Genomic DNA, 15,933 nt, shown 5'->3' on the forward strand with positions numbered 1-15,933 from the left:
TTTTTTTGGTACTGCCTTTAAAAGTAATCCATGCAGGCAACATGGACAGACCAGTGCAACATGATGGCCCCAAAGACAAGTATAATTGCAGAAAAACACATTTAAAAGGAAGACAAGTACAACTTCCAAACTGAATGTAGATTATTATCGTTCTTGGTTACAGTTATCTGGCTTTCAAGAAGAGAAAAAAAACAATAAAAATAAAGCTGCAACTTATGGTTGCAGATATAAGTCTACCCTGAAGGCTGAAATCCCCATCTTCATTAGTGACAGGCCAATCAGACATCAATTTTGATTCCATTCTGTACTGGAAGCATGGGTGAAGTTTTACAAATGGAATTTACACAATGCCCACCCACCCCCCAATCAGCTGTCAAAGTCTGTTAACTCCATTTCCTTACAAAAATAATAGTAGGCTAGAAAAAAAAGAAAATTATTAAAACTTATTTTAGACACTTTGCATTGCATTTTCCCATTTCCTATTTTGATCCAATAATTCCTGAAACCGAAAGGAAAGGAGGGGGAAGAGGACACTTATGAAGCCATGAACACATAGGGTATGTTAAAAAGTGGTAACATTTCCTCCAGGTAAATAAAAACCCAGCTAGTCTAAAGACATTGTCTAACAGAGATTAATTGAAAGCTGAGACAGCTGAAACTTAACTATGCTCTCCTGGATTAGTCCAAATTTCTCCTTTGAGTTCTAAATAAGTAGAATTTTCTTACTGGAAAGCTCCAGGTGAGAACCATAATACATTCTTAATTCCAAAATAATGTATTGTTTTTTCACATTTGAGCATCTTTCAACATACCTATCACCACTGTTAGAAAACTGAATGCTGTCAACTTTGTCCTGTAAGAAAAAGTACAGTTTATTAGAAATTATATTTTTAAACAGGAAATATGGTTTTGACAAATCTGAGCTTAGTAAAAACTGAAACAATGAAAAAACTGCATATTGTATAATTTCCAACAGTTTTAACCGCAAGGTGAACCAAGTCCAACAAATACTTACCAGAATTCACTAACCATTAATGCATTTAAAATCCAAGTTTTTTAAAAAATGTCCCAATTAAATATGAAGGATTGACAGATGAAATAACTGTCCACTAATGACTTGGCAGCCAATTAACTCACATTTGTATATATATTTCCAATTTCCTAAGCCAGCTACAATCAAGAGGAATCTGTTGTTCCCACTCCTACTTACACATTCCTTAAAGAAATATACAAGTAGTTATTAATTTTTATCACAATAAAAACTACAGGAAAAGTAGATAGCACACTCAGATCAGTTTATCTTCAGAGCTGAAAGTCCTCTCTACATACAAAATACATATTGATCAAGCCTTATCACTATAACATAAAAGGTTAAAGTCAGATTCAGTATTAGAGAAAACATGTTAAGAGAAAACATAATGAAGATAAGTATTTTAAGAGCTGCCCTTGAAAGAGCTTTGAGGGTTCAACTAAATCTAAATTCTCTACAGCAAAACTACAGATTCTTTGTGCATCAAAATGAGAGTATTTTATCTATGAAGTTCTTTTCCTAACAGGCATCAGTTATATCAAGAAAGCAAGTAAAGACAGACAGCACTGTTACATAAAGCACATGGGGAAACAATGCTAAACCAGCAAGCTTATTACTAAGGAAGTATAAAGTAGCTTGCACAGCCACTGAAGACATGAATAAAGGTCAAGATGAACAGAAGTAAAATTCTGGAAAATAAACCCCATTTAAAGATTTAACACAGAAGGTGTCAAATGCTAAATAACTTGAGTAACAAAATCCACATTCTCAGCCTATCTACTTTCTGTATACAGCGTATAGCATGTGGGTGGCTAGGCACACTTGCATCAGAGGGAAGCAACTGAGCAAACTACATGTTTTAAAATTAGAGAAATCTATGACATCCACTTGAAAAGATAAAATTCTACATATCATCTTGAAACATTCCAGCCGAAACATTCCAGCCTTTAAAATGGTCAAGTCACATGGAGATGACTGGCTGAAATTCTGCCTAAGTTCTAAAAATATTCAATAAAAGATCATTGCTACAAACCCACTGTGCTGGTTTTGGCTGGGATAGAGTTAATTTTCTTCATAGTAGCTAGCATGGGGCTATGTTTTGGATTTGTGCTGAAAACAGTGTCGATAACACAGGGATGCTTTTGTTACTGCTGAGCAGTGCTTACACAGCACCAAGGCCTTTTCTGCTCCTCACACCATCCCACCAACAAGTAGGCGGGGGGGGGGGCCAAAAAGTTGGGAGGGGACACAGCTGGGACAGCTGACCCCAAGTGACCAAAGGGATATTCCAGACCATATGATGTCACACTCAGCATATAAGGCTGGGAGAGGAAGAAGGAAGGTGGGTGACATTCAGAGTGATGGTGTTTTGTCTCCCCAAGTAACTGTTACATATGATGGAGCCTTGCTTTCCTGCAGAGAGCTGAACACCTGCCTGCCAATGGGAAGTAGTGAATGAATTCCTTGCTTTGCTTTGCTTGCGTGCATGGCTTTTGGTTTACCTGTTAAACTGTCTTTATTTCAACTCAGAAGTTTTCTCATTTTTACTCTGCTGATTCTCTCCCCCATCTCACTGAGGGGGGAGTGACTGAGAGGCTGTGTGGTGCTTAATTGCTGGCTGGGATTAAACCATGACACCCGCTAACAACATTAACTTGCAACTTCAATACTGCTTGAAGTGACTAATTATTAGATTTAACAATCTTACTTACAGCATGACTTTCCAATTCAGCTATTTTCTCAGGTGTTTCAGAGCCAAAAAAATACATCCTGATGACATGGTCAGTGCTGCCAGTTGCTAAAAACATACCACCTGTAAAAATCAAGCAATAATTAAGCTAATATATAAAATTAAAACAGATCACCAACATTTCTCAGATGTCTTGTTTAAAAAAAAAAAAAAAAAACCCAAAAAAAACCCCTGAAGACTGTCATTTTTAATGCTCTTCCACTGACATACAGATGTGGAAGGAAATAACCATCTTGTCCCAGCAAGCTCTCTCAGCCATAGTGAAAATAAATAGTCTTACTCAGTATTACAAAGATTTTAAAACATATAACTAGGGGAATGCTGAAACATCTAACACTACTGATTGCGCACAGAAGCCTTCAACTATGGGCAATATGGCAAGTCATCATCAGAATTATCTAGAAGACACTTTCACTGTGGCGTATGTCTCATTTGTGGCATGCGAATTGCTTCAAAACTGGGTAGAAGCATAAGTAAACCAGTATAAGTAGAACAGTATTTAGCTGTGGTGGCAGCAATAGTGAGATCTGTCTCTGGGCACCTGTAAGCGCTGTCAAAAATACCCCGAACAAACAAAGCCTCAAAAAAACCCAAACCCAAACACAATCAAGGGCTATATCCTGACAACATTAACAAGGTACACTTTGATTTGTATTTTATTTCTGAAATTCTCAAGTTTCTTCTAATGTTCATGCTGTCTGCTACCAGTAAGCCTTCCCACAAGTCACCCACATGATTAGAATGAAAGAAGACTACAAGCCAGGAGTGAAGCACATTTATAGATACATTGGTGGATTCTTAAGAAAGAAGGGATCTTTATGACTATCCCTGCATACAACCGACACAGAATCAGGACCTCCTACTACTGGCAGTGACCACTTCCACTGCTGTTGACTGTGGTATCGTAGAGAACTAATTTTGCAAATCCCTGACATTATACTAAGGGATTAAAAAAAAAATAAAAATCCAGTAAAGGTGGATAAAAAGTAAAGAAGCATCAGGTGACTTTTACTTATGTAAAATCACCAATTGCAAAAGGAAAATAGTATCACTTAGTTCAACTGCCTTTCACTGTTAGCTAAGGCAAGTCACATTATTTAATTATGTCATAGGCTAACATACAATTACTTACTACACAGCTGCTAGTTTTGTATATTTTAAAGCTGTTACAACCAGAGTATTATAATAACTACTTACGAGGAAAGAAGAGATATCACAATGCTAAACTCAATCTGTACATGACTTACCTACACTGAATGAAGAACAAAGCATCTGAACCCCTGGTCTAGGTTTCTCTGTGAATTTCACTGGCCGATTGCTTAAAAAGAAAAGATGCTTGAAACAGGACATGCCACACAAAACTTGGCTTTTATCAACATTTCAAAACATGAAGATATGCTTCTTCAAACATCTACATAACAGGTACTTCTTAAATACATACAGTAACATCTGTAAATCTTGTGCAGGAGGATGAGCAATAAGGTTTACTTTTCAAAATTACTGTACACACATACACAAATGATATTTGAAGCCCACAGAGCTTATGGCTTTTTCTGCAAGATGCTATTACCTAGCAAGGATAACATGACATGCCAAAGAATGTTTATTCTCTCTCATCCTTCAGTAAGTACAATTTACCCCCTCCATAACATATCCACAAAATACTGAACTCCTGCCCTCACATTACAAACCACCAACGGTACATGAAGTAAGGCCCACCAAATACCATTACTCCAGAATGCTGTGCAAAATCATAAAATTTTACATAAGTAAATAGAAGTTTTGCAACACTGTGCACACGGTGATTTAAAAGACTGGTTTCCTGTTCTGCAAGTCATGTACACACTCCTCCAGCTGACATGTGATAATCTCACAGCAAGTAGCTACTAAGAACTACACCAAGGAGAAATCCAGCAAACTGTGCCCCTTACAAGCATTATAGGTTTCTACTCATTATTGTACTGCTTTTCTGTTTATCAAAGGAAATGTTGAGACCTTCAGTATATTTCTCATGTTTGTTTGATACACAGCGCAGAGACTCAAATCCCAAGAATGCTCCTGAGACCTACCAATGCTTAAACCAATTTAAGTCCATGCTTAAACTACTTTAAATGATGTTTATATCTCATACAGTCTTCTAAACTAGTTTTAGAAGAACAATTAATGATCCAGTTTAAACACTCTTCTCCTATAACTTACAGCCCTAAAAGATTCTTCAGATGAAACTATGCCTTTGATAGTTTTTGCTGCAATTCTACTACCTTAAAATCACAAGTGTGAACTAAAAACCAAAATAATCTTCCGCTTTCTGAAGTACTGGTTGTTTTTTTTTTTAGAAAATAGCTGCTCTAATGTAAAATGGATCGTTTTATACCAACTACCATTATATGACACAATACTAGATACAGACTGCTCATCTCAGATCTCTTCTTTCCAGTAATAATTTTTTTTTGTTCAAATAAACAGCAATCACATATAGAACATTTAAAAACTATCCTGAACATACTCTGCATGCAAGTTCTGTAAGAGACATCCCAAAACTACAGGACTGTTGAAAACTCAACATAAACAAAAAGTTTTATTATACTGCTCCACCATATTCACATTTGCAGCAATTCTAGTTGTCCTACATTTGTAATTTTAGTGTAGTAAGAAGTTAATCTATTTCCCAACTAATCTCCCAGGACAACAGAATAACATAAATTTGTAAAGGATATAGTTAGTGATGGTGCTTTAAAATAATTATGTAATAGATTATTTCCACAACATTTTTATTATCACAAAAAAATCAAATCTTTTTAGCTAGTTAAAAGTACTCGACTTATTTTAATCAAGCATAGTATGGCATTGAGTTAATCAGCAACCCATTTACATACTTGAATTTCATGGAATCTGTATCCCATTGCCAAAAGCAAACAGTTCCATCTGCACCAGTAGAGACCATGTATCGCATGGAGCCTTTCACCATTGGACTAAACTAAAGAGAATAAAGTAAAATCAGACACATACAAAAAGAGGTATTTAGAAACTGTTTACGAACTTCTAAGAACGTTAATATAAAACCTTGATTTACTTCGGATTTTTCAACTAAAACTGGTAAAGCAGTTGTTGATAACTGTCATTTTTAATGTTTACAAAATAACGTCTCCTGTACTTTAAAATAAGTTTGTGGTCTATGTTTCAATTATTGCATTATATAAAACCAATTTATTCACTGCTTTGTTTTTCAAGTCTTAACTAACCACAATCATTGACAAAAAATTTTTTTCAATGAATGAAGTAATGAGCAGAGCAGACTGGAAAAAAAAAAAAGGAAGGATGTTTCACTAGACAGGCTTACTTTTTAAATTCTATAATTAAGCAGAGCATCAGTTATCAGATAATCCGAGTATGTGTAACCCAGCAACACATATGAATTTATAGGAAGTCCTCACACATACTTCTTTAAGATACGGATTTACTGCTATGCACAGAGCTACCCTTCAGAACACAAGTTACACAAGTTGATTAAATTGTTCATTAATTACTACTACCACCGTTGGAAACAGCCATACAATTTATATGTATTGCAATTATAGTATTAAGAATGCTTAAACAAAAAAAATCCACCATACTACAATAAAAGAAACACCACGAGTAAGTACTTTGCCATTAAAAAACAGAGAAACAAAACAATTGCAATGAATGCCACAGACATTCTGCAAATATGAAGATTACTCTCAGAGGAAGCACTTCTGAGAAAACTGCAAAATTATTTTTTGTACTGAACTTCACAAGCTGGCAGGTAGCCACTCCTCACCCCTCAACATAAGCCTGTTTGTCTCATTGGAAAACAGAGCAAATCTGGATAATGAACTACTAGTTTATCTGTTAAATAAGGAGTTAAAAAGGCCAAAACAAGACTGAATCCAAAGGACTACCAATAGCAGAAAGTTATCACAATGCCTTCAAATTTAAATACACAACATATTACACTGAACATCTTTGCACTTCTGAAGTAACTCGTATTTTTGAGATTAAGACAGATACAACTTCTGCGACATGGGTAAGAATCCACATACTGGATCAGAACACTCAGCCACATAAACCAGCATATCACGTCTCCAGTAACAGACAATAGGAGGACATGATATTTCCCAGAAATTCTCTTTGGTTCCAACAGCTCAAATATTACAGGCAGTGATCTTTTTTAAGTGAAGAAGGATTCCTGTCATTATCTTCAGTTAAATATTCAGGAATTTCAGGGAGGTAAGGAACTTTATTTTTACCTTTTTTTTTTTTTTTTTTTAATAGCAGGTTTCTCCTGTGGTTTTGACTAGTTTTTGACATCAGTGTTTAAATGTTCAGATTTTAATATTCCCACAGGCAGTCACATATAATTTCAGTCATGTGAAAACCACAGTGATAGGCACAGTGAAAGTTATTTGCTGTTCACGTGCCAGCCTTCATGGGAAGCGGAACATCAGTTCCTTGCACTTGGACATGAAACAGTAAGATGTACACTTCGCAAGTAACCTAGTAAGAGCAACCACAAAGTACTTTTCACCACAAACTGAAAATGAGGTATTAATCTTCCTCTTCAAGAAGTTTTAACACAAAGATAGAAGGCTCTATTGGTGTAGAGCATTCATCTAACTATGTTTCTCAATTTCAATAAGAAACCAAGGAAACTGGTTATTTCTTACCAATATGATAGCTAGCTAATCTTAGGGTGTCCCAGCAATCTAAATCCTACTACTAAAGCAGACTCTTAACTTTTCAAATCAGGTGAAAGAGCATTTTTTTTTTTGCCCAAATTACTTCTTGTTTTCTACTATTTGATTAAAATACCTTCAAACTTCCCATACCACGCTGTCAAGTGAAACTTATCTCTGAGTTTCGTGGACTGGCTGCTTCTTACAATCCATCTACATTATTTGTGCTTCAATATGTAGAAACACTTAAAAAAACCCATACCTGTAATGAGGTAATTGACCCTGTATGTCCATGGAGGACCGCAACTGGTGCACAAGTTCTCAGACACCACACTCTGATCATTTTATCACAGCTTCCAGCTGCAATCATAGTGTTTTCATAATTGACAGCCATATCAGAAATCTCCGCTGAATGTCCTCGTAATGTGGCAAATAACCTGCCGTTATGAGTTGACCAAATCTTTACCAAACAGTCATCTGAGCCCTAGAAAGAAATATTTATTACACTCAGCAAGGATTTTCAAAGACATTCAGAATAAGAGTTCTAGGTTTCCTTTAAAGAACCTAACTATGTTTTTCCACAGCTTGGTAAATTACACTTCAATTTAAAACTATGTATACTACTTAGGCTGAAAGAAATAAAGCTCCTACATCTATGTCAACACCTGACCAGATATTAAGTACAACAATTTCTTACATGCTTCCGACCTTTAGTTACATCAAATTGTTCTACTTCAGCACTGCGATGGAGCTAATCAGCTACATTTTAACACTACTGATACCACCTCCAGAAGTTTTAGCATAACATGCATTTCAAAGTTCTTTTCCTTGCATCCATCTAGGACTATATTCAGATTCGGATCTATTTCATCAACTCACAGTAAATATTCTATGTCCAGTCCTATCGAATGCAACACAATATACAGAAGAAAGATGGCCAAGAATCCGTCTGTGCATCTTGATATGCTGATACATACTTCCTGGAAATGAAGTACTGAACTTTGCATATCCAGTTAATTGTTTTGCTCGATGTACTTCCACTAGAACACAAAGAAATCAAAGAATGAACATATTGATGTTTAAAATGTGTTTAGTCTAAACCATGATTTAACTTCCATTAATATACTACTTAAGGACTTAACAGAAGAGACTTTCAGATTGCATAAAGTCACTTTTTTTGTATTTGCTATTTTTTCCTATGTATAAAACCAAGACAGTATATTAAATTTGCTCTAATCAAAACTTCAGTCTCTAAATAAGAAGTGCTAAATGTTATCTTTATCTTCCCATGTCTTTCTATACCTTAAATCATACAAGAGTCCTTCTATCCAAAGGAGAATGATTTGTATTTTCTGTAGGTTTATCTAATTAATACAGTGGCTTTATAAAAGAAAAAGATGTCATCTAGAGACTACTGTCTCACTCGTGCTGCAGGCAGACCTTTGTACCCAATACCTAACTCCAGTGAAGTCATATGAATTTCTTCACATAAGCCTCCAGATCCAGTTCTGAGGTGCAATTATCAGCATCGTAACAAGGCCAGAATCAAGATACACATCATACGCTCACAGCAGCAGGGATGAGTGTTGAAAAGAGCTTACCAAGATTTGGTGGTGTGCCATAGTTCACAGGAATTTCTGGAGGTCTTCCTCTATGAAGAGCAGCAAATGCAGAGCCCTTCCAAACAGTGCTCCTGCAATCTTTAAAACCAATTGGTTGAAGTTCGTCATAAGTACATATTAAAAATGCCAAGAGAACTGCAGTTCCAAAACATGGTAAAGAACGTACCTACAGGTGGTCTCAAACACCGAATTGAAACTAAAAAACTGGAAACACCAAATGCCCCAAAACTTTTCATGAACAGTGTAGCATCAGAGCAGAGAAAAATCCATTTAATATAGTAACAGAAGGAGGAAAAAAATGCAACACAACACACCACCAAGCTTTGAAATTACTCCTAAATGGTGATGTCCCTGCAGTTCATGTAACACAAAAGTAACTTTTCAACTGAATTTTCCTACTAGTTGTCAGTGCAAAAGATTTAAGATTTTTAACATTTTCATGAATACTTATTCATAAATTATAAACATTTATTGAATATTTATTAGTATGAAATTATTTAACTAGATGATCTCAAGAGGTCCCTTCCAACCTGACAATTCTGCGATTCTTAAAAAAAATTCTCACACTGGCAGTTATTATGACACACTCATGCTGAAGTAATTGCAATCCTGATTTTGAGGATAGAACAGTCACTGTCATTCAGTGTGCATCCTTTAAAGCAGTTCGGACAGATAACTGAAAACACAACAGTATCCCATAAACCAGTCCCACTTCATAGCATCTAGCTACCCAACAGAACTTCACACAAACACATGAACACCCCCCTCCCAGAAATATTCAAAGAGATAAGTCTAAAGCTAAAAACTACTCTATCAAATAAACTATGTGCTTATTATGCATTGCCAACCATTCCCTTTAAGTTACAGGCACGGACTTCCTTCCTGCATACATACAGAATTCGCAAGTACTAATTTTGATGCCATTTGCATTAACCGAGAAAACTTTGAGAAAACTGGTGTTACTTTCTCACATTTGCACCGAACAGAGTACAACAGCTATCGCATTCAAAACCAACACGGGCCAATATACTACTGGGAGTGTCAGGAGATGTTAGAGAAGTAGCACCTGTGTCCTGATGATTCATTATATTGCATTAACACCGAAAACTGGCCATGTTCAGCAGCCTCAGCGCTCAGAGTAACAACAATTCTTTTGATGCAACTTAAAACCTTCCCTTCACAACAACCAATATACATTTATACCATTAATACACAGATTGCTAGTGTTTTGGCTCATTAAACACAGTACAGAAGAAGCAGGGGCCAATTTTGGTGAAAGCTCACCACTTTTAAGTATTCCAAAAGTCTTCACCATACACTTATGAAAATGTATCATAGTCATTTCAAATAATGAACAAACCATACCTTTTGCTGTACGTAACAATGACTGTCTCCCTGCACCAAGTAAGGAATTCACTCTTGAAATGCTGGGTGGTATCTCCTTATCCAGTATAGGGCCAATACGCTTGCAAATTTGTAACAAATGGTCTGGAGCCACATGTTTGTTGGACAGCACCTGACAGAAATTTAAGGTTTAAAAATATATATGGCACATCCAGAACAGATGAATCTAAAAGCATCAGTATCCACAGGTATATTAAACATTGTTTAAATATTTTTTAAGTTCAACTTACAAAACAAAATCAGTTCTGTTAAGCTCTGATCTCGTCAATTCAGTGAGTACTCTCCAAAAACGGGAGAGCTGTAGTAAAAATGACTGCAGTAAAACTACTTACTGCACATCGGTATTTTACTACTGAAAGCCTGAAATATTTACACGTGTGGCACGCGTTTGTGCGGCATCCTACAATGAGTGTCTTTGCCCAATTCACCCAATTATTTTTCTTAAAAATAAATAAAATTCAAACTTTCATAACTCAAGATCAGGAAGAATTTTTTCGTAATCAAGCACAAAAATTTATGCAACCAGTACTTCAGTCGCACAGCACTTGTTCAGTAACCTGCAAACTAGTAGGTTTGAGTATAATCTCTCTGGAAATAGTTTCCTTGAAGAACCAGTACTACACAGCATAAGACTGCCCTTCTTCCCTAAACTAAAAGGATCAAAATAGTCATCTGTCCATTCAGGAAGGATCCCATACTATCTACACCTTAACAGTCAAAAAAAATACACCCACACACACACTCAGATGTCTCAGTCAAGAACAGATGTGTGTGGTTTTTGATTATTTTTTTTCCTCTCTTCTTTCTGGCAGTTCAGTGAAAAAAATCCTTATCTAACTATAAAGTCAATCACAATAATGTAGAAGTTAAAGATGCAAAGTAGAGTTTACACAGACTCGAGTAAACCAGACCGTAAGAATCATAAGTTTCAACTATTGGGGAAGTCTGAATCAGCAGGCACAAACAGCCCCATGCCTACTCCACTCTCTGATCTGGCCACGTAAAACCAGTTAGACCCAGAAGCCACACTGCTACTTCAGCAGCCAGACTATTCCCAGCCAATATACCTAGGAGAGGCAGAGGGCCACACCAACACAGGTATGTGGCCTCTTGCCCACGTAGCTCAGAACGCAGGCAGAACCAGCTCACGCTTATGATGCTATTCCCTTAGCCTACCGACTGAACGTACACGATTGAAGTCCTGACAAGGCTGATCTCGTCATCAGAACAGTGGGAATAAAAATACCACATGCTGTCATGTAAGATCTGTTCAACAAAAAGTTGCCCGAATGCATACTGAGTATTGAGAACATATGATTTAAGCCACAACTTAATACTTGTTTTAATAATAAAAATCCAAGTAATATATAAAGCTTGCGAGGGTATAGGTTGTATTCCTGGGTGGGGGGGGAGGCAGTAGTATCAGTCAAATAGTTAACATTACCACACAGCCAAATAACAAGCAAATTGGCTCATCAGATGCCTAAGGTTGATTATGAGAAATATATCTGGTAGTCCAAAGATTGCAAAAATGTACTTTTTTGTCATTTCTTTATAAATTTTGCCTCTTGAATTGGTATAGAGCAGTACCAGCCACGACATTCAGGACAGAAAGCTCAGCATACGTTACGTCAAGCATTATAAACCATTTTGTTTGCATGCCATCATCAGGAAGTATATTCCTGATTCCAAACGCAATCCCAGACAGAAGCATGCATACGAAACCTTGCAGTTCTTTCCTTTTTAAGTAGTTTTACTCACATTTTGGACGGAGCACTTATTTTAAAGTCTTGCTCCAATTCCATCACGAACAAAGAGGAGAAGAAATAATTGCACCACATGATTGCATTTGTCTGTGGTCTCTGCAAATTCAAAGTGAGACCAGTGGGACAACAAGAGGTTCCCAAAGTCCCTCAAAAGCAGAATCTAAAACCTTCAAAAGATTAATCTGGATATTCTGAAATACTATTACCCTCTGTAGAGATTTCTTTTAAATTGTGTAGGAAAAAGAGGCAGAAGTAGCACATATTAAAGAATTAATCTGACAACCATATATGCATAATAAACACAGTTAAAAAAAACCCCTGAAGTCAGAAGAATCCACACATGACATCTCCCAACACCACCACTTTTTGCCATAAGAACTGGGGTCAAAAAAAAAGAAATCAACCAACCAACAAAAAAACCCCAAACAATCCTTTTTAAACGTCCACGTTTGCTAAATTCAAGTCAGAGCTTGAAAGTATTCCTGTTTAGCAAGACTAGGCTTTTTAGTGACTTAAAGCATTAATTTAAAACCTCATTTGTTCACCTGACCACACTGACAAGTAGAAGAAATGGAATCCCATTTATCATTTTAAGCAGCACTTAAATAATTAAGAAAATGTTTTAAACAAAATTTCATTCCTTCTCTATGCAAATATACACAGGAGGGACAAGGAGATTTAACTATAACAATACACAAACTGACCCTGGCCGTAAGGGAGAAATCAGTCAATTAACCTGGAATGCCTGAATCTTAGGGGGGAAAAAAGTGAGAATAAATATCTGATTAAAGAAAACAAGATCAGCTACAATAAAGCAGGATAAAACCACCCTGGGCAGGCACCACCAGGCCATCATTTCACAAGATTCAATTGCCAAGTACACTTTGCCATTTAAGAAGCAGTAAAATAAAACACCAAGAGAAAGGCAGCTTTCCATTCTGAAACAGATGTAAGTTAAAACATTTAGAGCAAACAACATCTGCCATAGAAGGCATAAGTACATGCTGTTGAGAGATCACTCCTATCTTTCTAATATTTGGAAACAAAGCTATGACCAGTGAGTAGCCAGAGATAAAGAGCATACTCGTAGGCACCAGAACTGCCAACCCTTGATTTCTGAACAGCGATTTCATTTCCTAATCTGTTGAAGGGGACTGATGAAGGAAGCCAACCAGAAAATAAATATCGTCAAATCAAAACGTGCTTAACAAACTTGCTCACGAAACTCTGAAATGAAACCTTGCTTCAGATTGGTTCTTCCCTGTATGTAGGCAGTGGCATGTACCAATGCACAACGCCAAGCTCCACCTCTGCTATGTAAACAATATCCTCAATTTAAAACACCACTTGTGTTTTTGTTAGTCTAATGTAAAGAAATTAAAGGCCCTTTCCAAAATAACTCCAATGTCTTAATAGAGCCAGAATGAAACTGGAAGGTAAAGCTTTGGGCCTACTTTTAAGGGTAAAGGGTCTAACATCAAAGTTATCATCCTAATTGAAAGTTTTTTTTATGGAGAAAAAAAAAAGAAAAGTCTCACCAATTCTTCATAACTTCTATAATGCTCATTTCCTTGCCAATCCAACCTTTTAGGAAGCAACTAAACGGAGGGGGAAAAAAAAAAAAGTGAGCGGTTAAAGGGGAAGGAGGGATAGATCACATCCAAAACAATGTGTGTTGAGGGGAAAAAGTTGAGACAGTAGAGTGGAAGAAACCTGAATGACTTGTAAAGTAAAGGAAACTTTTGACTACAGCAAGAGAGATGATTTCATCAGAGCCCACACAGACCTGGTGCTGCTCCAGCTCCTGCACCAGCACCTGCAGAGAAAAAGGAAAAAAAAAAATACCGAGTTAGGGATGAGCAAGCCTCCGGCTTCCCAAGCGGCCGCGGCCGCTGCCGCGAAAGGGCTCGGGAGGGGGAGGGGGACCGGGGGGACCGGCTGTTCACACCTCCCCTTCAATCCTCCTTGCGGCAGCCACGGCCGAGGGGTCTGAGCCTGTGCGCCCAGGTGAGTGTGCGGAGCCCCTCTACTCACCTTCAGCGCTCGCCTGCAGGGCCCGGTGGTCAGGAACCGGGCTATGAGGAAGTAGAGCTCTGCAAGAGACACGGGGAGAGACGGGGGATGAGGCCGGGGCTGGCCGGGGCGGGGGGGGGGGAGCCCCCGGGGTGACTGTAATTCATCATCACGGGCAGGAAGATGGCGGCAGGGAGCGGCGGCGGCACCGGCAGCGGCTCTCGCCCTGGCCCGCGGCCGCTCGCGCCCCGGCGGTTTTACCTGATTCAATGAGCGGCAGGGACACGCCGCCGGAGTTGGAAGAGGCCGGGGGCTCGGCCATGGCGGCCCCGGCCCGGCGGCTGCCGCTCGCTCGCCCGCCCGCCCGCTCGCCCGCCCGCTCGCTCGGCACAATCGCTGCTGGCGGCGGCCGTTGCTGCCCGGGCAGGGATTAGGGCTCAGGCAGCGCCTGGCGCGGGCAGGGCCCGGCTCGGCATAGCCCTGTCAGCGCCGCCCCTCCCCCACCGCCAACCGCTCCCCCCCTCCCCTCCCCTCTCCTCTCCTCCGCGCGCGGGAGCGAGCCGCCCCCGCCCCCCGCCGGACGCCGCGCTCGCGCCCCGGCTCCCCTCCCCCTGCGCTGGCGCTAGCGCAGCCTCGGCGCCGCCGCCATCGCCGCCGCGCGACCGGCCACGGCGCCGCCGCCGCCACCTGCGCCGGGCACGCCCGGGGGAGGGCGGGGGGAAAAAGTAGTCCCCGGACCGGCAGCGCCCGGGGACCGGCGCGGGGGAGGGGGCGCGCCTGCGGCCGCCGAAAACGTGCGGGGCGGGCCGGCGGGGAGAGGAGGACGAGGAGGAGGAGGCGGGGGCAGGCGGCCGGTGCGGGAACGAGAGGCCCTGGCGCGGAAGGATTGCGCGAGGAAGGCGGCCGGTGACGGCGCGCCGGTGGGCGGGGCCGCTCCGTGAGGTGGGGGGGGGAGGCGTCACGGGGCGCGCTCGGGAGCGCGCGTTTGCCGTTGGCGGAGGGGGGGGCCTGGAGCGCGCGGGCCCGTCGGCGGGCAGGCGCGAGGCCCGCAGCTGCCGCCGGCCGCGCCGGGGAACCGCCGGCGGCGCGGGCCCGGCCCGGCCCGGCCCGGCCCGGCCCTCCAGCCCGCCCGGGCGGGGACCGGCGGGGTCCAGCTGCGGCCCGCGGCAAGGCGTCGGGAGCCGGCTCCGGTCCGGCGGTTCCCCGGGGCGATGCGGGGCCCAGACCTTCGCCTGGAAGGCGGTCGCCCGGCACGTTGCCTGGCCGGCCCTGGGCCGCCGGCCGGGTGCGGCGGTGCGCCCCCGCGCTGGCGGGGCTCGGGCAGCAGCACGAGTGCGTTTGGAACCGCCGCATCACCAAACGGGCAGGTTCTGCACGTGATCGATCGTCTTTTGGCTCCTGTTGGCCGCTGGAGGCGGGTCTCCCGACTCCTCGGACCGACCGGTCGCCTCCTGCGCCACCGAGGCTCCGCGGGGTGATGCTCGGGGGCACCGAGGCTGCCCCGAGCCTCGGTTCGGGGGGTGGTATTTCCCCACACCCCCCGCAGGAAGGCATCACTTCACGGGCGTCGCTTTTCCAAGACCGGCAGCTTTGCCCCCACGCTGCCACTCTGCAAAGGGGTGCCGTGCCACAGCCACCCCACCCCGGCTTTGGG

At 41.2% G+C, this 15,933-nt stretch overlaps 1 protein-coding gene across 2 annotated transcripts in view; it reads right to left on the reverse strand.

Annotated features, from left to right (window-relative positions):
* Positions 1-14,774, reverse strand: part of BRWD1 (bromodomain and WD repeat domain containing 1) — a 65,596-nt gene extending 50,822 nt beyond the window's left edge. For both annotated transcript variants that reach the window (XM_030020131.2, XM_030020133.2), the window contains exons 1-12: positions 14,541-14,774; positions 14,301-14,359; positions 14,053-14,082; positions 13,805-13,864; positions 10,462-10,612; positions 9,076-9,174; positions 8,354-8,514; positions 7,737-7,958; positions 5,657-5,757; positions 4,028-4,098; positions 2,743-2,843; positions 813-853 (exon numbers count right to left, since the gene is read on the reverse strand). In XM_030020131.2, the coding sequence (XP_029875991.1) occupies positions 813-853; positions 2,743-2,843; positions 4,028-4,098; positions 5,657-5,757; positions 7,737-7,958; positions 8,354-8,514; positions 9,076-9,174; positions 10,462-10,612; positions 13,805-13,864; positions 14,053-14,082; positions 14,301-14,359; positions 14,541-14,601 (1,157 nt within the window). In that variant the 5' untranslated portion in view covers positions 14,602-14,774. The remainder of the gene's footprint in view (positions 1-812; positions 854-2,742; positions 2,844-4,027; positions 4,099-5,656; positions 5,758-7,736; positions 7,959-8,353; positions 8,515-9,075; positions 9,175-10,461; positions 10,613-13,804; positions 13,865-14,052; positions 14,083-14,300; positions 14,360-14,540) is intronic.
* Positions 14,775-15,933: the final 1,159 nt, after the last annotated feature.

Source organism: Aquila chrysaetos, chromosome 7, assembly GCF_900496995.4.
Source record: "Aquila chrysaetos chrysaetos chromosome 7, bAquChr1.4, whole genome shotgun sequence".
NCBI classification, from domain to species: domain Eukaryota; kingdom Metazoa; phylum Chordata; class Aves; order Accipitriformes; family Accipitridae; genus Aquila; species Aquila chrysaetos.